The 21275-nt window shown below is 41.1% G+C and overlaps 1 protein-coding gene across 33 annotated transcripts in view; it reads left to right on the top strand.

Moving 5' to 3' along the window:
* Positions 1-21275, top strand: part of NRXN3 (neurexin 3) — a 1013077-nt gene that overhangs the window by 289784 nt on the left and 702018 nt on the right. For all 33 annotated transcript variants that reach the window (XM_054161979.1, XM_054161978.1, XM_054161962.1 and 30 more), the window contains one exon: positions 19807-20245. In XM_054161979.1, the coding sequence (XP_054017954.1) occupies positions 19807-20245 (439 nt within the window). The remainder of the gene's footprint in view (positions 1-19806; positions 20246-21275) is intronic.

Raw genomic sequence — 21275 nt, 5'->3', positions numbered from 1 at the left:
GATTTATTTTAACAGGCCTTAGGGGAACATTAGGAGGATTGCTGTAGTGCGTACTGTGTCTTCACATCACCAGAATGGAGAAAACTCAAATGCTGCTACTTCCTAAGCACAAATCTTGGCACTTGAGCACTTAACTCTTCAGGGAGAGCATCATTTATCTGTGAGCTGCGTGCGGCTGGTGACACACAACTGTACAGTAGCAACTGCATCCAAGAAAGCAGTGATGTGTAGTGTGTGACTCACCAAGCTCCTTTGGCCAGAGTGGAAGTGACTGAAAGGTGATGTCTCAGTTCTAGCACCCCAAGAGGTAACTGTGAGTCATGTTAGCAAAGCTTTTTAGTGTATCAGTGTTACCAAGCAGAGGGAATATAGGTCTCAGAATGATGGCAGAAATGAAAAATGACATTTAGAAATGGGGCTTTAGCATGGCATAATTCCTGTTAAATCTGTGCCTTTCTGATTATTAGCCATTTTAAGCAGAATGGGGTTTGCATCTAGAACAAGTCTGTGAACAGATGATGAATGGTTTTATCTGTAATAACTTTACATTTTATAGAACTCTGCTAGGAGTCCACATCTGGTGAGCCAAGCTATTTAAAGCTGTGTTAATTCTGTTAATTGCTCCACGTTTATTTGCGTTGCTGGCACCTGCAGGCTTTAGGATAATGTAAGGGGGGGGGGAGGAGTATATTCTCTCCCTCTTTCTAGCTGTGAAAATTGGAACAGCAACCTTGGCAGAACATCCTGGCTGGATTGGTTGTCCTTGAGATTTCCCTCTTTTACTACAGCTGAATGATGTGAGATGCCAGCCAGAAGCAAGATGTTCCCTTGATTGGGGCTGGAGGTAGGCAGAAAATCTGCTTTTGCATGCTCTTGCCATCATCAGGCAGTAGCAGCAAGAGGGAATGAAGCCAGTGATTTTTAGAAGGCTGATCAGGCCCAACCCCTTCTGATGCTGCTTCTCATCTGCTTTCCAGTGTTTGTTTTCCAGTGTTTGGTTTTGATTGTGAAATGCTCCAGCAGGTTTCAAGCTCTGAACAGACATGGAGATAAGTATGTTGATGCTCTCTGAACTTTGTTAGAGGAAAGGTCTGTCAGTGTGTTACCGAATATGGCAAGAAAGCTCTCTAAGGCCAGTGAGGTGTTAAGAAGCAGCATTTCTTTATTTCAGCACCAGACACACAGGGATCACTCCACTTAAGGGTGGTGAGAATATCTGCTCACATCTCACACATAATCATAATTTTTCTAAGAATTGATTAGCATATTCACAGTAGCCCATGGAATTCATTACATATGTAAATTTCCTGCACACATGCTCATTATATACTGTGCAGGGTGCATGCCCTGATGGTCGTTTGGGGTGTCCATCCTCTTCCTCCCTATGACCTTTAGCTGAACTTCTTTGCACATGCTCTCTAGGCTGTCTGAACACAGCTGATGGGACAGACTGACAGCAAAGTCAGTCTAAACCGGTTTGCTCTTCTTAACTTCTTTCCCAAACGCACAGTTACATTTTCTTATTGTTTGGACAATTCTTAGTTTACACCGTAGACACATTCTAGGATTACATATTCCTAACTGTTCCTAAGTTAGTATGATATCAAGTGGAATTCAGAATGTTTGAGGTGGCTGAAACATTGCTGTGATATACTGGAAGAGCAGCACAATTCTTCCAGGTTTGCAGCTGGATTGGACAGAGCACTGGGATTAAGATGAAGCTCTGATGACAAACGTTTTCCCAGTCTTTCACTCTTATACCTCTGGGAAGATTCTTGGATTGGCAGCAAAATAGGGAAGCAAATAGTCTCACTTGCATTTTTAACTGCTGACTTGAAACCGTGGCAGATCCTGAAAGACTTGGTACTTGGAGACTTTTCACCCAATCTGGCTGTTACCTGAGTAGGTGGGAGAAAAAGTGGCTATTCTGGTTCATTAATGTGCCAGTACTCTGTCAGACCTCTATTAGGGGTTTCCGTCTCACTTCCACTTTGGCGATGCTAGGATACCTTCCCAGAAAAATCAGGCAATTAAGAGGATTTGTTCACACTTTGTTCCTTGTTATATGTCTGTCTTCAAAACGGCAGTTTTTCTTGGAAAGGCCAGTGCCAGGGTAAAATCTGTCTTCCTGATACTGATGATATGACCACAGCTGCGTTGTAGCAACCCCTATAATCCTTTCTGGCCACTGCCTAAATAGAATGTTGGTTGTAGCCTCCCAAAGGGAGTTGCTACCCAAAGGAGGGGCTGTCACATGACTCATCTCAAAGATATAAAGAACTGTCAAGCAAACCACCTGTAGCACAGGGGGAAAGCTTTCTCAAGAGTTGAACAAACCATGATCCCTCTGACTTGACGCTCTTAAAGAATGAGACGGTTTGTGTTTGTCATCTCACTCAAGTAGAAGCTGTTACTGAGGATGTCCAGTTTATTTTTCCTTCCCAGCTAATGACTAAATTATCAATTGCAATATTAAAATTGGTTCTAATGCAAAGCTCAAGGAAATAGGTGCTATTCTTGTATTTAGGAATGGGTTCTTCTTCTGCAGCCTCAGTGTTCAGCTATCCAGGCAAGCTGTCGGCTGAGCATTTCCCTTCATTTCCCTAGTTTATATTCCAGGGCTGGCTTGACCTGAAATTGTCTTCATCTGAGATAACGAGAACACTGAATGCCTCCATTCTCCTTTACCCAAGCTTGGTATGCCTGCTTCTCACTTCTTGCCTGAGCTTGCTTCTTACTATTCATGGCTGCACACTAGGAACATAATGTAGAAATGCAGCATTGTCACTTCCTCTCTCTCATCTTTTTTTCTTACTATGTATTTCTAGTATGTTCTCTTAATCACCATATGCTTAGGTCTTCTGGCTTCAGGCTAGTTTGCCTGTTTACAGCCTCTGTTACACATTTTGTTAGAACTTCACAAATCATGTATCACAGGAGAAATTAATTATGCATGTAACTTGTTGGGTAAATAACTTTCATCTCATGAGCATCCCATAAAGTCTGTCTGTTAACTATTAATAATTCAAATGACAGCTTTAGCATTGAGTGTGTTTTCTAAATCACTTCTTCTGTCCCTTCATAAGGAGTTTTGGGTCTGTGTGGAAACCACAGCTAGTTTTTAAAAACTTAATTCTAGCTTTGCTTCCCGGTTCACCAAGGTTTTCTCTACAGGGCTCCCTCAGCCTCTCTTGATGCAGGGGATTTATAGAATCATAGAATCAACAGGCTTGGAAAAAACCTCAGAGATCATCAAGTCCAGCCTGTCACCCAACACCTCATGACAAGTAAACCATGGCTTCAAGTGCCACATCCAATCCTTTTTTGAACATCTTCAGGGACGGTGACTCCACCACCTCCCTGGGCAGCACATTCCAATGGCCAATAACTCTGTTGCAACGCAGGTGAAGGAACTTGTACTTTGCCTTGTTGAACGTCAGGAGGTTCACATAGGCCCACTTCTTGAGCTTGTCCAGGTCTCTCTGGTGTCAACCACACCACTCAGCTTGGTGTTGCCTTCAAACTTTCTGAGGGTGCACTTGATCCAGCTATTGATAAAGATACTAAAGAGTATTGGTCGCAATACATATCCCTGTGGGACACCACTACTCACTGATGTCCACCTGGATGCTGAGATATTGACCACTACCCTCTGAAGGTGACTGTCTAGCTAATTCACTATCCGCTGAACCCATCAAATCCATATGTCTTCAGTTTAGAGAGAAGAATGTTGTGGAGGAAATGTGTCCAAGGTATGAAAACCTCCTCCCTGGATACCTCGACAAATCTAACAGAGCAGCTGTGTAGCAATACTTCCCTAAAACCATTTAGAATTTGTATGACAATAGCTCCTTAATGTTGATTCTTGTGATGCAGTTTTCTGCTGGGACAAAGATGCTTCAGAAACCCAATGTTTTTCCTTATTCACTATAATCAAGTCCCTTTATCTGTCTTTTGAAAAACTAAACAGATGGGAGTTCCTTGTCTTTTAATGTAAGGCTGTTATTCTAGTTCTGAAATCATCTTTAAGCTGGTTGATGTATTCATTGAAATGTTTGAATTGTTTCTTTAAGAAAATGTAGGCATTTGGATTGCACCTAGGATTTAAGTGCATAGCATACCAGTGCTAGGTAGTGCTTATTCTAGTCATATATCCTGAGACTGAACTGGCCTTCTTTTTTGGCCAGAGGGGTTTACTGTTAACTCACGCTTTCTCCTCAGTGTTTCCAAAATTGTTTTCAAAGTTGTTTTCACAGATTGCATTGAGTTGGAAGGGACCCTCAAAGGACATCTTGTCCAACTCCCCTGCAGTGAGCAGGGACACCTCCAGATGGATCAGGCTGCCCAGGGGCTACATCAACTTTGATGTTCAATGTCTCCAGGGACAACCTCATGCCTGGGCAACCTGTTCTAGTGTTTTATCACTCTCATTGTAAAGAACTTCTTCCTTATGTCCAACATAAACCTAGCCTTGGCTCAGTTTAAAACCATTGCCCCTCATCCTCTCGCTACAGAGTATATTTTCAGGTATTTGAATGTAGCTACGAGGTCACCCTGGAGCCGTCCCTTCTCTAGGCTGAACAGCCCCAGTTCTTCCAGCCTGTCTTCATAAGAGAGGTCCTTTAGCTCTCTGATCGTTGTTATGGTCCTCTTCTGGACCCATTCCAGCAGGTCCAAGTCTCTCTTATGCTGGGGATCCCAGAGCTGGCCACAGTACTCCAGGTGAGATCTCACCAGAGCAGAGGGGTGGAATCACCTCTCTCAACCTGTCGGTAAATGCTTCTTTTGATGCCAGCCAGGATGCGATATGTCTTCTGGGCTGCAAGTGTTCATTGTTGCCTCCCATGATGCTTGTCTGTGAGATATACATCAAGCATAATAATACTTATTTCCCCTTCCTGGTTCTGTAGTTCATGGTCAGTTTTCCATGTTCATGAGCTTATATGTCTTAATATTCAGTTGTTTTAAAACTTGCTGGGATTGAAAGGCCCTGGACTTCCAGGCTGTATGAATTGCTCTGTATAACTGGGCTGTCATTGAAGTTTAGTGCTCTGACACACTTGCTGTTAACTTCAAGTATTAGCTTCAATGTTTTTTTTCATTTACTTCTAGGTAATTGATAAAATATTTAACACTTTTACATCAGTTATATATTCTTACAGTGCATTAGAAATGCACTGATACACCACTCTCACCTACTTTTTGAGACTCTATTTAATATTATGTCCTTATAAGCTGTTAATTTAAGCAGGACTGTTCAGTCAAATGTTTCATCTGTGCCTTTACAATTGTCATTCAAATGATACCAGGTTTATTTGACAGAAACTGCTTTTACACAGGAAGGTCTAATGACATTAAGTATTGTATTCTTATCCTTTAATGTTTTTATTAAGCACTTCAGATAGAAGCTGATGTGCTCTTTCCTCCAGGGCTGCTGTTTTCTGCAGTTAAACATCTTGTCCTGTTTGCCTTTTAAAAACATTCACACAACATTATAATTCTTTTATTCTTTTCTTATCTTTCTGTTATTCCAAGATTAAAAATAAACCTTTGCAGATCAGAAATGTTCTCATTAAGCTCTATTAAGGCTTTAGAGCAAGTGACCCAGGTTTGTGAAATGAAAAATAAAGCATATTTATTCCTGGTAGCTGATCAACATCCTCTTTTGTTCCCATGGATTGCAAAATACTTTGTCATCCTCTTGTGATCTAAGCTGTTATGTTCTTTATGTATTTATGTATGACAGAGGCAAAAAATGTTTTGTTTCATGCTTCATAAAGTTTGTAGGATGAACATTTTAAACAAACCTTTTCTGTCTTGGGGTTTTGATGGGCTTCTGTATCAAGATATAATCTTTGCTTTTTTTTTAATGACTACTGCCCCCTGTTGTGATTTAAGGACTTCATTGGTTAATCAGATCAGTAGGAAACACCACACATTACTTCCAGACTGAGCAGTTGTGATTTAGCTAGCCACCGTATATGCTTATGCTTTTGTCTCCTAAAGCAAAGTGGACCTCCTCTGTCAGAGAACTTCTCCCCATGCAAATTCCTGTAGCATGCAGATTTGGATCAGCTTGTAACCTACCTTTGGGTGAATTAGATGGAATCCATTGGTTAGCTCCCCTAGCATAATACAAGACTGAGACTTGAAATCACTGTAGTACTTTTCTGTGCTCTTTGAAAAACATAGGCAAGATAACAGGCCACAGTATTATTAAATGGTTTCACTAATACTATGTATGTAGTCAGAGTCTTTTCTCTGTGCTTTCTTGATAGTTTCCCATTTAGACACTGAAGAATCACATTAGCCCTCTTAGCAACTGCTTTACAAAAGCATTTCATGTTCAATTGGTTATGCACCAAGACACACACGCTCTTCCTTCCATACTCACTATTTTCAAGGCTTAGATATGGTTTCCTTTGTGTGAGAGTTACTTACAGTCTTTGATCCTAAATCTAGCACTGGGCTGTACTGAAATGAGACTGTGTCTGATTATGTATTATGCATGCCTAAGTTGTAAGTCCTTTTCCAGAATCCACCTTAGGTGTCGAAACTGCTTTCTATTATGTGGAAGTCACACAGTGGTTGTACTTTAGCCATGCTAGAACTGAAACTTTGCCCAGTGTGCTACCTCAGTCTGTCTCTCTGTGGCACCTGGCAAGCTTTATGAATAACACTTCTTCCATAAAATCAGAAGCAAACTTGTAAGGAAAATAGGCCTGTGTGCATATTTCCTCTTACTGCCCTAAAAGAAATCCTCAGACTTTGGAATGAACTTCCAGTCCTAAGTTTTTGGAAAGTGGTACAGGATGTCCTTACAATTTTCTGCGTCAGAGAAAGCCCTTTGATTGCCATTTGCCTGCCTCCTTGATTCCCTGACCACACCAGTGTCTCCAATATGTAATAATCAATAGTAATCATGGTAATAATAATCATGGTAATAGTAATACTAATGTAGCAGTAATCTTTATTACTGGCACAGATATTATATACAGCCTGGGAAAATGAAACGTGTTTAGAAGGCAACGACTATGCCTCTTCTATTCCTTACATGCAGGCAAAGTTGGCAGGGTACAATTAACACAATGGAGTTTATTATCTTGCTTCAAGCTAAATGAAGTGTTTAACTTTCTGGAGTGTAATACTTCTACACAAGCTATGAAGAATGTGGCAAGAAACTGATGATCTGCCTTTAAGAGGCCTATTAGCCTAGATAGGACAAAACTAGTTAGTAGCACATTGCAGAAACTCCTGGTTTCTCTGTGGCTTTGTGAGGGGCTTAAAAGGATCTTAGACAGATGTCTGCAACCCATCTTTCCTTTTGGAAGAGCTGTTAATACCCCTGCATGCAAATAGTGTGTTTGGAGTGAGAGGTTATCAGGCTTGTGGGTGCTAGAACAGTATGAGATACCTGCACTTTCAAGGACAACCTTGAAGAAGAAACTTTACAGAACCTCCTGACAAAGTGACTGAGGAGTTATGGAAATGATTTGCCTGTTTTGGTTACTATTTATATTGCTTCCAAAGCAAACTGAGGAAGCCTGGGGTAGTTGAAAAATGAAGCCCTTTCAAATTTTGGTGATCTAGGGGAAGGAAGGAGAAGAAAAGAGGTAGTAGAGTATAGAAAAGAGTAGGCCTTTCAGTGTGCCACAGTTGTTATCGCTAATCCACCCCTTCTGAGTGCCAAGCAGAACAATCTCTGCCTGGGAATGGCAAGACACAGTGATGCTGGGACACAGTGTGTGCTGAACATTCATTCTCTAGCAATGTACTCTTCATCTGCATCTTTGTGTTTGTATGCTGGGTTTTCTGTGCTGGTGGATTTTTTGTTTGCTTGGTCTTTTTGTTTGCTTTGTTTTTTGGCTTTTTAGTTTTTTACTTGTTTGCCTCTTTAATATATTAGAACAATCATAGCTGACATTGAATTATTTGGGCTTGAAACAGGACTGCAGGCAAGGACATACTCAACCTAGGATAGCTTACACTAGAAACAGTCCATTTAGAAACCTCTCTGTTTTAATTTTATTTTCTTTCTCCCTTTTCTTTGCTCTATTCAGGTTTGACCATGCCAAGGTGACAGAAAAAGAAATGCATGAAGGAGCATGCTTAGCTCCTGCTATGTCCCATTCAGCATACAGTCTAATGTAATGTACAGCAAAGTTAGATATATCTTCTGTACTAAAATCTCACTTCTAGATATAGTAGAGATTGCAGAGCTGCAAAGGCTGTGGCTTGCAGTCACAAGGATTCTGGTGTAACTTCACCTCCATCAGTCTTTTCTTTAGGAAAAGGTCACTCCATCCTTGTGTAGAGTGTTTCAACACACTTAAGCTTATTGTCCTGGAAATACATGTGCATTGCATAAGAATCACAGGTGGAGAGATGTGTACACATTTGCGTACATACAGTAGCATGTGTACAGGTCTTTTTAAACCCATACAGATGCCCTAATTAGGTACTAGTGCAGAGATCCACGTGCAGATCTGCATGTGAGTATGTAAACAGATGTGCCTTCTCATGCAGGTATGCACAGTGTATGGATATGTTTATGTACATGCAAATACATGGAGGCATATATTGCAAACAAGTAGCATGTAAGCTGATTACACAACCAGACATCAGTAACCACTCCTGCACTGAGGAATACATATTTATCCTTGCTTTCAGCTTTTTCTTAAAGTTTTGTCATTATGTCAGCTATTCCCTTGTACTTTTCACTCTCTCTCTTTTTTTTTCTTCCCTTCAGTGACCAATAGAAGACACAGTAAAGCTTTCTGGGTGTATTAGAAAAAGAATGGCTGACTGATTTCTATGTGTGTTGTGACTGTTTTGACAGTGTTTGTTCTATGCAAGGAGAATGAAAATGCCATAAAGGAGAAACATTTGGTTCTTTAAGAGTGCTATGCAGATGAAACAATAATTTCTATCATTCTGTTCAGCATGGGCTGGGTAATAAAAGAGTGGAATCCTTTTCTCAGCCCCCCTCCTTCAAAGAGAGTAACTTCAGAAATGGAAGCTCACCATGTTCTGAGACTGCTGCTGCTGCCGCCGCAGCAGGGCCATAGTGCTCAGTAATGGTATGGGAAGGTTGTTCAGACTTGAACAGCAAAAATGGATAGGCAGCCCAGTAAACCAGAAAAGATTAAAATATATGAATGGAGAATTTTGGCCAAACAATGGCTGAGTCAGATTTTGTTTTCTGCCTGTTAGTAATGTAAGCTCCATAGCTCTGCTTAAGATCTGCTATAGATCTTTCTTGAGCAATAGGATAGTAGTGAGCAAAACAGAAAATGTGAGACAGTGTTGTATGTTAGGCTTGTACCAAATAAGCTTTCTTTAGATGCGAGATCAGTTTCCTATATGTAAAACCAAGCTTAACACAGAAGAGATGGGGAATCCTGTGCCTGGGTGCATTAAAATGGCCTTGTGGAAAAAGTAAACAAACTGAGGGAAAATTTTATTGCTGTTTCGTATTTACATTACTGAATTTCAAAACTGAGAGGCTAGTAGGTTATTTAAACTGATCAATGCCACCAAAACATTTCCTCCAGCTACTCCTTAGGCACAGGATAGTAACTAGGGAGACATCCTTTCTGACCATCTCTTGACTTGCTGTGTGAATTGCCCAAGACTAGTCAGTTTCCTCTGCTTTATCTGCTCTTACTGTAAATTAGGGATGGTGGCCCTTAAGGAGGGAGAGGGGTAATACAATGGCTTAAGGTCGAGACACTAAAATTATTCAGAGAGTAACTTCATATATTCTGTAGGAATTTCTTGTGGCAAGTGTTTCTAACACTTCTACAATGGAGAGATGTATTTTTTTTTCCAGCTCTCTTTGGGGAAAGGTAGCTTTCACCCCCCAGCCCTTCCTCTTGGTTGTTTTCTGTCTTTCTTTCTCTCTCTCCTTTTTTTTTTTTTTCAAGAAGGGCAAAGAACCGTAGTGATAGGCCCACTCCAGAGGCAAAACAGTACTGCAAGCTCTCTACATTTTGCAGATTCAGGCCCAGTGTAATCAGCTGCCTCTTTTTCTGGTACTCAGTGCTGTCTCCAGCCCTGACCTCTCTCCTTACTGAAGCGCTCTCACCACTCCTGATTGCAGCACTCCACCTACTTTGAGAAGGAAGTGCAATCTGGTGCTGAATGCTCTTCTGTCTCCCAATTCTGCTGCTCATTTCAGTGCTTCCACTGGAAAATGTTCTGGCTGTGCTGACTGCTTCCTGCTTCCCTCAACCCCCAGAAGCAACTGTACTTAGACTCCGTTCACACAGCTTCCATATCAATGCAAGGAATGAAGGTGAAATTTTACCAGCAGCCGTGGTGGGCTTATGGCAGCACCACTGAGCTCTTTCCATTGCTTCAATACTATTCCTCAAGAACCTGTAAAGCTGATAGGGACTAGCAAACAGTCTTGTCAGTAAGGGTTTCTCTGGAGGCCAGGTAAGACCATATGAGCAGATGAGGGGAAGCTGTCCCATTCACAGCCTTCTTTTATTGGTTTCAGATGATGTTGCACTGTGTACTAAAGCTGTGACTGGTGCAACCTCGTGATTTTTAAATGTGTAAATGCACTAGACTTTGTGGCATTGTGGTAACTCAGTCCAAAACAGGAAGTAGATTTTTATTTTTCATTTACCACCCCCCCTCCACCCCCCCTCCAACCCTCCCTTCTCTTCTGTTTTCTTAGTTCTGGAAACTGTAGAACTGGAGGCAATAGCTGAGAAAGTTTTTAGATACATGTAGGAGAAAGATCTAAAAGAGCTTCTGGTTAGTTTTCTGGAATCAAGGTGGGGTTACAGGATGACAGTACGTTTCTCTTGATGCATCTTGTAGACAGGGAGTTATTTTCCCTGCCCCATCCAGCATGCATTCAAGCAAACATTTAGTTTGTTACCTCCCTTGTTTTGCACAACATAAGGACCAGTCCAGATAAATGTTTGGGGCATCCTACCTGTGGAGGGTTTGGAATTTGTTCCATGCCTTCTAATTTGAACAGAGGTGAGCAAAGAGATCCTGAAGAGATGCTCATGTGGGCAGGTCTTTGGTACTTGCACAAACTTTGATGGATTTGAAATACAATGAAATGGCTAAGTGAAGTGTGATTTGCTAAGTCATTGTCTGATACAGTCTTCAGTGTCTTGTGTAATAAGGTTCAAGCTTTAAATGATCAATGGGGCCATCCTAAAATAATTCCTCTCTGCCTTTCAGATGAAATACTTAAGACACTTGACAGTAATCATTTCCTTACATACTCATCACTGAACCAAGCTAGACAGATTTAGCTTGTGCTAGCTAGACAAATCTGAGATTTCAGGATGCTTTGGGGAGGAGCAGAGCATTCTGTAACTGGTGAATGTCTATGTAAGCTCAATACAGAGCTGAATATAACTGAAGTCAACTACTGCATGTTCATAAATAATCTTCTGTGAGGATAATATTTTTTCTTCTTCTTTTTTAACACTAAAAAAGCCCTGTCAAATCTTCATTTGGCCAGGAAGTTAATCTGTAAAATTAAGTTTTTCAAATTTATGGGATATCAGAATTGTGTTAATGTAAGATTTATTCCTCTGTTCTGTGCATTAAACACTACCAAAGTCTTTAGCTACATGGTAGTTTCAGTTTTCAATTGTACTGGCCCACCCTCAACACAGAATCATGTAAAATAAAACTGAAATGGACCATGAGGGGTTATTTAGTCCTTTCTGCTTCCACTGTCTCAGGACAAAAAGAATGACATACATGGTAAATGAAGGAAAGTGGCTTGGTGAGCACTTCTGCCAGTTCTCTCAGTATTCTCTGTTGTCTGCCACCTTGTTCCAAAAAGGCATAGATAGAAATGTTTGCTATTTATCTTGGTATATTTGAAGTTGAAAGACAGCAAGATGGATCTTGATCTGCTCTGGGATACCCTGTGAATGATTTGGGTTGGTGTTAACTCTATAGTAACTGTGAACACACTTTGTCCTTCATGAGAAGCAGCAGCTTAATCGTTGTCTTAAGGGATATTTGTGACCACAGCAAAGTCCTGGCTGCTCTCTCCTCACTGTCTGTTAAGGAAATGTGCTCATTAGAGCAGTTAAAGAGATTTTACCCTGTCTTGATTGTTTTGTCTTTCTCCTTATGTCCTACTTCAGGGAGAGTTTCTCTGTATCTTCCTGTAAGTCTTCTGAAACCAGATCAGCCTCTTCTTCTCTTATGAACTTTTCCACAAAACCTGAAGTCATTCAGAACCTATAATTGATTTATAAGGTGGAAAAAATATAAAGGAGCTTGAAATAGTTCTGCCGTATTGTTTGAGCATTCTACACACTGTATTCCTGTTTTTTAACTGGATAAACACATGTTCTTTGTCAAACACAACTCAGGTGAAAGGCAAGATTGCATTACTTTAGTCTGTTATTTCTCAGCAATGTTTAATTTATTGTTTGTCATGACAGGTAAAGGAACTTCTTCAATGTGGTGAATCATGAGTGTGTTTAGTTGTTCCCTGAATACAGTTGCTATGCCAGTGAACCATCACATATGTTTAGGCCAGGTATGCACAGTCCACATACAGTTCTTTAAATAATTATAGCAGCTTTAGTTACCCAGCACTGAAGCCTTGGATCCTGCATACATAGCCTATACCAGACATAAAAGGGAAACCATGTTAGCTAGTGTGTTTGTACTTGCTGATTGGGGCAGGATAGAAACAAACAGTTCTGGCTATCTAGCTGATAAACTAATTTATTAAGCTGTAGCAACTTGCCTGGTTCAGTGCAGGTGCTTCTAAGGAAATCTGAGTAAGGATCTAGGCTGAATATCTTGCTGTTTGCCCTCCTGAGAAAAGATACAGGCAGTTGTTGAAGGGTAGGAGCCTGTGAGAGAAAAAAGCAACTGATGATACACAGGATGCAATAAGTGAAAAATTTGGCTGAACTTCAGATGTTCTCTTCCTAGCCACCCAAACTTAGCCCTCAAGTTATTGCCCCTCATGATGGTTATTTTCTAGTTCAGCAGGTTATCAGTGGCTGTTCCTTGTTCAGCCTGCACCAGCCCCCACGTTTCCTACTTAATAGCAGCAGCTTGGAGAGGATTATATTGGCCAGTGACCAAATCTAGCACATAAATTTTCCTCTCTTTTGTTGTTCCCTCTCTATCTGCATGTTCACTTGATTGCAGAGATAAGCTTTTCATCATTGTGAAAAGCCATCTGATTAGCGCTCTCATTAACCCACAAGTGAAGCTTCTTAGAAGTGTAGCTAGAGAAATTCCTTGAATGTTTTAGAATTGCAAAGCTGCCATTTTTAAGAAACCTGAAAACTAGATTGCCAGTTTGTTTTAGTTTGGTTTAAAACAAACTCTTCTGTCTCAGCAGATTTAAAGGAAACCCCATTTACTGTATATCTTTTTAATCCCTCAAAATATCTCAGATGTCAAGAAATTCTACTCCTGATTATCAGAGATTTTCTATCTGGACTGTTCCCATTGTGACTGCCTATGCTGGTCCAATTCATTGAACAAAGGGTTTGAACAGTCAAAAATATTCCTCTGTTAGAGTCTATTTAGAAGCAGTGCTCCTGGAAAAGGTTTTCAGATGCTCTCTGTATAGGTTTTGGTAATAATTTTTGCCCCTTTGCTCTTTTTTACCTTCTGTTCTGGAATAACTGTAAAGTAGCTGTGTATGTTTGTACCAGGAATCATCACCTTGACTCCCTTAGGCCTCCACCTTCTCTGATACATGTATCAGACACAGAATGAACTCAAGCAAGATTGGCATTGTTCAGAAAGCCATGTGATATGAAAGGGCAAATTCATGAGCACTGCTTTCATTGCATTCTTTCCTTCTACATTGTTATGGAAGCTGTGTCCCAGAGTAGGCACTAGAAGGCTGTGCCCTAGTGAGAGGACAGTCATGGCCTCATTTGGAGTTAGAGGTGTGGATTTCAGTCAGTGTTTTGGAATATCCTGAAAAGCCCTCAAGTTAGTTCAGGGATGGCTGTTAAAATGAGACTGAGGTAGGTGTTACACATATGATAGATTCTGCTGCTGGCAGAGAACTTCCTCAGTGAAACCAGAAAATGTTTCTTCTTTGGGCTGCAGCAGGTTAAGTAAGAAACTAGTTTTGGAAGCTTGAATGTTTAGACCTATAGAACCAATTTTGTTTGTCCCAGATATTTTTCTTGCCTTCCTTTGTAATGGTAGGTTGCAGGAGAGGATCACAAACATTAAAAAGCCTCACTGAAAGCACTGGTGTTAAGGCAGACCAGGACTGACACAACCATCTTCTCCTTTACCAGGCATTTTTAACATTTGGGAAAGATGAGTTTCATCTGCCCTGGAAAACTGCACTGCAGAGTCTGCTGTTTTCATTAAAACATAAAAATGCTTAGGTTATGAGGCCAGAAAGAGCCATTATGATTATCTAGACTGATTTGCTATATAATTAATTCCTGTCTCAGTATGTCTTTTAGAGAAAACAAGATACTATTTTCATTTAAAGTTTGCCAGTAGCAGAGAACATACCATAACCTGTAGTAAATTATTTTAACAGCAAATTACCCTGATGTAAAAATAAGTCATAATATTTTAAACTGTGGATTTCTCCAACTTCAATTTCTAGCCCCCGGATCCCATTATTCCTTTGTCACATGGATTGAAGAGCTCTCTATTGTCAAATTCTATTTTCTGCACAGGCACTCATAGATTGTAATCAAATCACCCTTTAACCTCTACCTATTAAACAGAGTTAATTTGAATGTTCTTTGCTGTGGGACATGCATTTCAATCATTTAATTATACTCCCTCTTCTCGAACCCTTGGTTTTACAATTGAACTGCGGATATCAGAAGCTGCCTTAGTATTTCATTATCCAAGTCAGGGGTGGTGTTGTCTCTATTCTTGCTCAGGATTCACCTGTTTATAGTGCTTAAAGTTCTGGTGCACCTGAATATACTTCAAGAAGTTCTTTATAATGAGAGTGAGAAAATACTGGAACAGGTTGCCCAGGGATGTCATTGAGGCCCAGTCCCTGGACACATTCAACATCAGACTTGATGACGCCCTGTCCCTGGACACATTCAAGATCAGACTTGATGTGGCCCTGGGCAGCCTGATTTAGTTGGAGGTGTCCCGGCTCACTGCAGGGACATTGGACTAAATAACATTTGAGGGGCCCTTCCTACCTGATGCAATCTCTGAATCTTGAGGTCTAATTGTGCCTGTCAATGGTACCTCAAGCCAGCTAGAGAAATACTTGTATTTTTTCATTAAACACAGGTATTTTTTAAATTCCTCCAGCTGGGTTGTGGATTTGGGTGTTTTTAGAGAAACCAACTGTAGAACAACAAACACTTGGATAATAGAGATTCAGATTGGAGTAGATTTGTTTATTTGAAAAGGCTGAATTCAGAACTCTCTTCATCTGTTTAACACCCTTCTCTCCTTCTGTCTTCCCCACGTCCTCTTTTATGTTTGCTTTCTTTTCCTTTCTTTCAAAATTGCTCTCAGATCCTCCATTGTTAGTAAATTTTAGGGCTGCAAGTAACTCCATGTAATTTTCTCTAGATCCTTTGAGAGTCTTCTGTCTCAAGGATTCTTCAGCTGCAGTACTGGTATGGCTAATGAAATACAAAGCAATCTGCAGCAAACCCCAAATAAACACAGAGGTCAACCCTCTGCTTTTTCCCAGAAGAGATGGGAATTGTTGCTCAGATGCTGAATTTGTGAAAGGAGGAGATGTAACATGTATGTGGCTTGGCTGAGAGTTAGAAGCTGTTTATATGTATGTGATCATATACCTTCTACCAGCAATGTACAGAGAGGCTGCTTAAAGTAGACCATTGAGTCACAGCTATATGTATAGCTAGATACAACCCAGCACCAGCCATCAATCACATGTAGAGTGTTGTACCACACTCATGTGAGGAAAGGCTGGGTCAAGATACAATTTAGAGGGATGCTGGTTTGAGCAACTGTTAGTAGTATCCCAGAAAGGCAATTCTCCTATGTTAGGAGAATTAAAATCACAGTTCTTTCAGGCCTGGCATACTCTTGCACACCAATGCAACTCTATATTGGGGTGAAACCAAAAATGTGGCATTGCACTGGAGTTTTAACAGTCAGGGAATCTTGTATGTGTCTGCTGGCAGAAGTGCTCTGTCGACAGTAACCCATTTCCATTTAAGCTCTTTCCCAGGCTACCCCTGCAGCGGGACAAGGAGTAGAGTGTGCACATGGAGTCTTAGATGAATCCATACACATAGATTCACTAAAAATGTGAGAAAAGCTGTAGTGGGCCTGAAGAACAGTCACCCACAGTCATTTACCCTCTATTCTACTTCAATAGTGACAGTTGTAAACACTGTTTAGAGAGAGCACCTGGATGTGGCAACTATCTGTAGTGCATTTCCTTTACACTCCCTCAGCATCAGCTGCTGTGGGATTAGGATTATTAGATGGTCCATCCCTTCCTTTTCCTTTTAATATCAGTTTGTGTATTTATTGACTATTTATCTTTCTTTTTGAGCCCACTGTCACACTCCTCTTTCATGACCTCCTCTTTGGCCCCAGGTTCTAGAAGTTCACTACCCTCTATGTAAATAAGTATTTCTAGAAATCCATTTTAAATGGATATCCTACAAGTTCCACTGAGTGCCTCTAGTTCTGTTATTGCTGGATGTGACAAAAAGCAGTTCCACTTTTCCATCTTCTGTGAACTTCAATAATTTATTTATTTTTTTTCTCAATCCTCTCCAAATAGAACAGAATGGAATTAACGAGGTTGGAAAAGGCCTTTGAGATCATCGAGTCCAACCTATCACCTAACACCATCTAATCAACTAAACCATGGCACCAAGTGCCTCTTCTAGTCTTAAAAAGCCTCTTATAGTCTAGCTTCTTAAACACCTCCAGTGATAGTGACTCCACCCTGGGCAGCCCATTCCAATGGCCAATCACTCTTTCTGTGAAGAAGTTCTTCCCAACATCCAGCCTAAACCTCCCCTGGTGCAGCTTGAGACTGTGTCCTCTCGTTCTGGTGCTGGTTGCCTGGGAGAAGAGACCAACCCCCACCTGGCTCCAACCTCCCTTCAGGTAGTTGTAGATGGCAATAAGGCCTCCCCCAAGCCTCCTCTTCTCCAGGCTAAGTAACCCCAGCTCCCTCAGCCTTTCCTCATAGGGCTTGTGCTCCAAACCCCTCACCAGCTTTGTTGCCTTTCTCTGGACACATTCCAGCAACTCAACATCTTTCCTAAACTGAGTGTCCCAGAACTGGACACTTCAGGCTGTCCTCATAAAGTATCATGCTCCATTCTCTGTTATATTTCTTTTCCTCCCTACCTTCAGCTTCTGTGATTCCTTGAGATGCAGAGACAGGACTTTGTGCGGTGCTCAGAACAGGTGTCTGGTTGAGGTGCACCTCATCATGTGGCAAAAGGGGAAGGCTGTAAAGCACAGCTGTCATGAATCACTGGAAGAAGATATGTGTCTGTCAAGCGAGACCATTTGGCATGGTTAATCCATAGAATTCAACTACTACAGTCTCACAAGTTGAAAATATATTTGATTCTGGTTACAGATATTGATGGACTTGAGGTTTTTGAAGTCTGTGTGAGGGGAGGGCAGAGCACTTTATTGGCAGTTGGACCAGTACAAGCTATTGTGGGTCAATACTTCCTCTGCTGGGAGGAACTGCAGATATGTTCACTGACTCCAAATGGGTCTTACCCTTTCACCCAATCTAGTACTTTGCCTTCACAACAGAAAAATTTAGTGCAACACTGGCTGCATTGGGGAAGTTCTCTTTAATGCTTAGTGAAGGCTAGAAATCTTCCACTTGCCACAAATATGTTGTACTGTACAAATATGTTGTACTATTTTCCATCCTGAGGTCACCTACTTTAGAATGTTTTCCCTCATTCTTTCTCATTTACCTTTTAATATTTACTGCACACTCATTTCTCTGACTTCACCGTCCTGTTTGTAGAATTAACAATGCATATATCCTTTCCCTCCTCTTTCCATAGCAAATTGTTGACAACTCATCCTGCTAGCCTTTTAAAAGCAGAAATCAAGTGTATGTGTATGTGCTACACATAATGGACATAATATTTTAATACAGTGACTCCTTAGAAGAAATCAGTCTTCACTGCTATTGCAGAAATCAAGTTCAATCAAAATTGTGCTGGTTGCAAAAGTGGTTTGGCTTGCTGTATGTGCCATCTCGGGCTTGAGAGGAAGGGGACTGAGAGGAAATACAGTTTCTACAATTGTGAGAATGGTATGGAGCAGAGAGGAGGCCTCTTTGTAAGGAGTTGATCCAGTACCTGTGAAAAAGGGAAGCGTAGGTGGTGTACTCTCCTGAGCGAGCCAGGCATGCTCAAGAGTGCTTGCCAATTTTGGACCCTTCTCTTAGCTATATTCCATCCATGGAGCAACACAGAGTCCAGAGTTCCAGTACTTATTCCTGAGAGACGAAGGATCCAGATACTGCTTTATATACAGGCTTTTATTTGTTATCACTGTCAAGCATAGGTTTCTTGAAATGAGGGTAAGCAGGTATCTCCGTAGCAAATGTTTGCCTGTAGTGATCTAAGACTTCTTGGTCAGAGAGATTTTAAATCTTCATTTATTTTCTCTTGTAGCTCTTCAGGAGGCACAGGGCAATCACCAACAGTTAACAGCAACATGTTTAAATTTTTGTGCATTTCTCTGCTAGCAGTTAAGTGGGCTTATGGGAGTAATAGAGAAATGACAGTGGTGGTGCAGTTCCCTGCTGTGGCCAGCAGAGATGGACATGGAGGTTACACTTTGTTTTGTATTTTGTATGGAATATATGCAAATATAACACCATGATACTAGATAACATACTGTATTTTATGTACAAAAGCTTTTACAGCAGAATGGGCCTGTGGTAGAGTTAATTGTTCTCAGTCTCCTTCAGTTAAATGTTCTCTTCTGCCTGCTTGTCTGAACATGAGCCAGCAGGTGCCCAGGTGGCCAAGATGGCAAATGGCATCCCAGCCTGCATCAGGAACAGTGTGGCCAGCAGGAGCAGGGAGGTCATTCTGCCCCTGTACTCAGCACTGGTTAGGCCACACCTTGAGTCCTGTGTCCAGTCCTGGGCCCCTCAGTTTAGGAAAGTTGTCGACCTGCTGGAAGGTGTACAGAGAAGGGCAACAAAGTTGGTGAGGGGTTTGGATCACAAGCCCTATGAGAAGAGGCTGAGGGAGCTGGGGTTGCTTAGCCTGGAGAAGAGGAAGCTCAGGGGAGGCCTTATTGCCATCTACAACTACCTGAAGGGAGGTTGTAGCCAGGTGGGGGTCAATCTCTTCTCCCAGACAACCTGTGACAGAATGAGAGGACACAGTCTCAAGCTGTGCCAGGGGAGGTTTAGGCTGGATGCTAGGCAGAAGTTCTTCACAGAAAGAGTGATTTGCCATTGGAATGTGCTGCCCAGGGAGGTGGTGGAGTCACCATCACTGGAAGTGTTTAAAAAGAGACTGGATGAGGCACTTAGTGCCATGATTTAGTTGATTAGAAGGTGTTGGGTGACTCAATGATCTCAAAGGTCTTTTCCAACCTGGTTAATTCTGTATTCTGTAAATGTCTCCAGTATGTATAGTCGCTCCAAAGATCCCATTGCTGTCACTTTTATACATATTCCTAGCTGTGCTCTCTCCCTCTCATCATGTCAGACTCTTGCATCATATTTTTTCTGCTCTCCTCTACCTTTTGGGAGAAGTTTATCTCACAGGGCTGAAAGCAATTGGGGTATTTGCACTGTATGCAGGGTTGATGTATGATATTTCACCTTGTGTCTGACAGGTTGTTTATAAGAATAACGACATTCGTCTGGAGCTGTCTCGCTTGGCACGGATTGGTGACACTAAGATGAAGATCTATGGGGAAGTGAAATTTGTGTGTGAGAATGTGGCTACACTGGATCCCATCAGCTTTGAGACACCTGAGGCCTATATTAGTCTGCCTAAATGGAATACCAAGAGGATGGGTTCCATCTCATTCGATTTCCGAACCACTGAACCCAATGGACTTATCCTTTTCACCCATGGCAAGCCTCAGGAGAGGAAAGATGCTAGGAGCCAGAAAAATACAAAGGTAGATTTCTTTGCAGTTGAGCTTCTGGATGGGAACCTCTACTTACTGCTGGACATGGGCTCTGGGACCATTAAAGTGAAGGCCACACAGAAAAAAGCCAATGATGGAGAGTGGTATCATGTGGATATCCAACGAGATGGAAGATCAGGTCAGTGATGACTTTTTCTTAAGTAGATTCATCTTTTAGATTCAGACCTAGAGCTGTGTAGTAATTCTCAGAACCTTCAAAACCTGCTAGATATGAGGCACTTTCTTAAAAACAACTTTGTGTTATTCCAGTGATGTTTATCCACCAAAGCAAAGAAGTGAATGCCTAGGTTTTCATTAAATGTTTAGCGTGAGCTTTGGGTAGTGCATCACAGAAGTATGCTATTAATATTTTATTTGCAGACTTCAGATACTCTGAACCTACCTTTATAATTGCATACAGAATTATAGTGATGAGTTCTTTGTAGGCCATGGTAGAGTTTGAGGTCCTTCAGAACTGCTGTTACTTTGTTCTTGGTTTGAGAAATTCTCGCTGATCTACTTTGGGTTTCTGTTTGAAAGAAACATAGTAGAAAATAAAGGAAAACTTGTTGCTGTAACCTAATATTACCATATTCTCCTGGGTCTTCTGCCTTTAAAGAGCAGGGGGTTTGTGATCTAGTTGTGATGAAAATAAAAGCAATGGGCGTAAGCAGTGACAAAATGATGTTGACAAATCAACTTTTTCATCCTATTTTGTTTCCTTTAGTATCTTGCATTTTTCAATTAGACTTCCTTCCTCTCTCCTGGATGTTAAATTCTTCTTAAGTTCTTAAAAGCTGAGTGGATGTTCCTTTCATTAGCTTCTTTTAAAAAATGTGGTTTAGTTTCTTTCTAATAGTATACCTACCATGAGATCATGAAGAAGTATTTTGTTTGTTTCTAGTGCTAGATATAAAGCTAGCATGTGTATGATATACTCTGAAACTGTGTGAGGAAGCAAAATTAGCAAATACTCTAATTTCATCTTAAGAATATGCAAACAATTGTACTTGAATTTTTCCTGGACCGTTGGGATCTGAAAGCCTGGCCACAGATCCCTTCAGAAGGAATTTTGCTTACATTTGCAAGTAGATTTGGGATTTGTTTGGTGCTCTCATTTTATATTTCCAGTTGCTGAATGCCATCAGTAGAGATAATGCAGTGCTAGA

This window comes from Dryobates pubescens, chromosome 5, assembly GCF_014839835.1.
Source record: "Dryobates pubescens isolate bDryPub1 chromosome 5, bDryPub1.pri, whole genome shotgun sequence".
Taxonomy (NCBI): Eukaryota; Metazoa; Chordata; class Aves; order Piciformes; family Picidae; genus Dryobates; species Dryobates pubescens.
The sequence above is the reverse complement of the archived record's forward strand: the minus strand, read 5'-3'. Positions and strand labels throughout refer to the sequence as shown.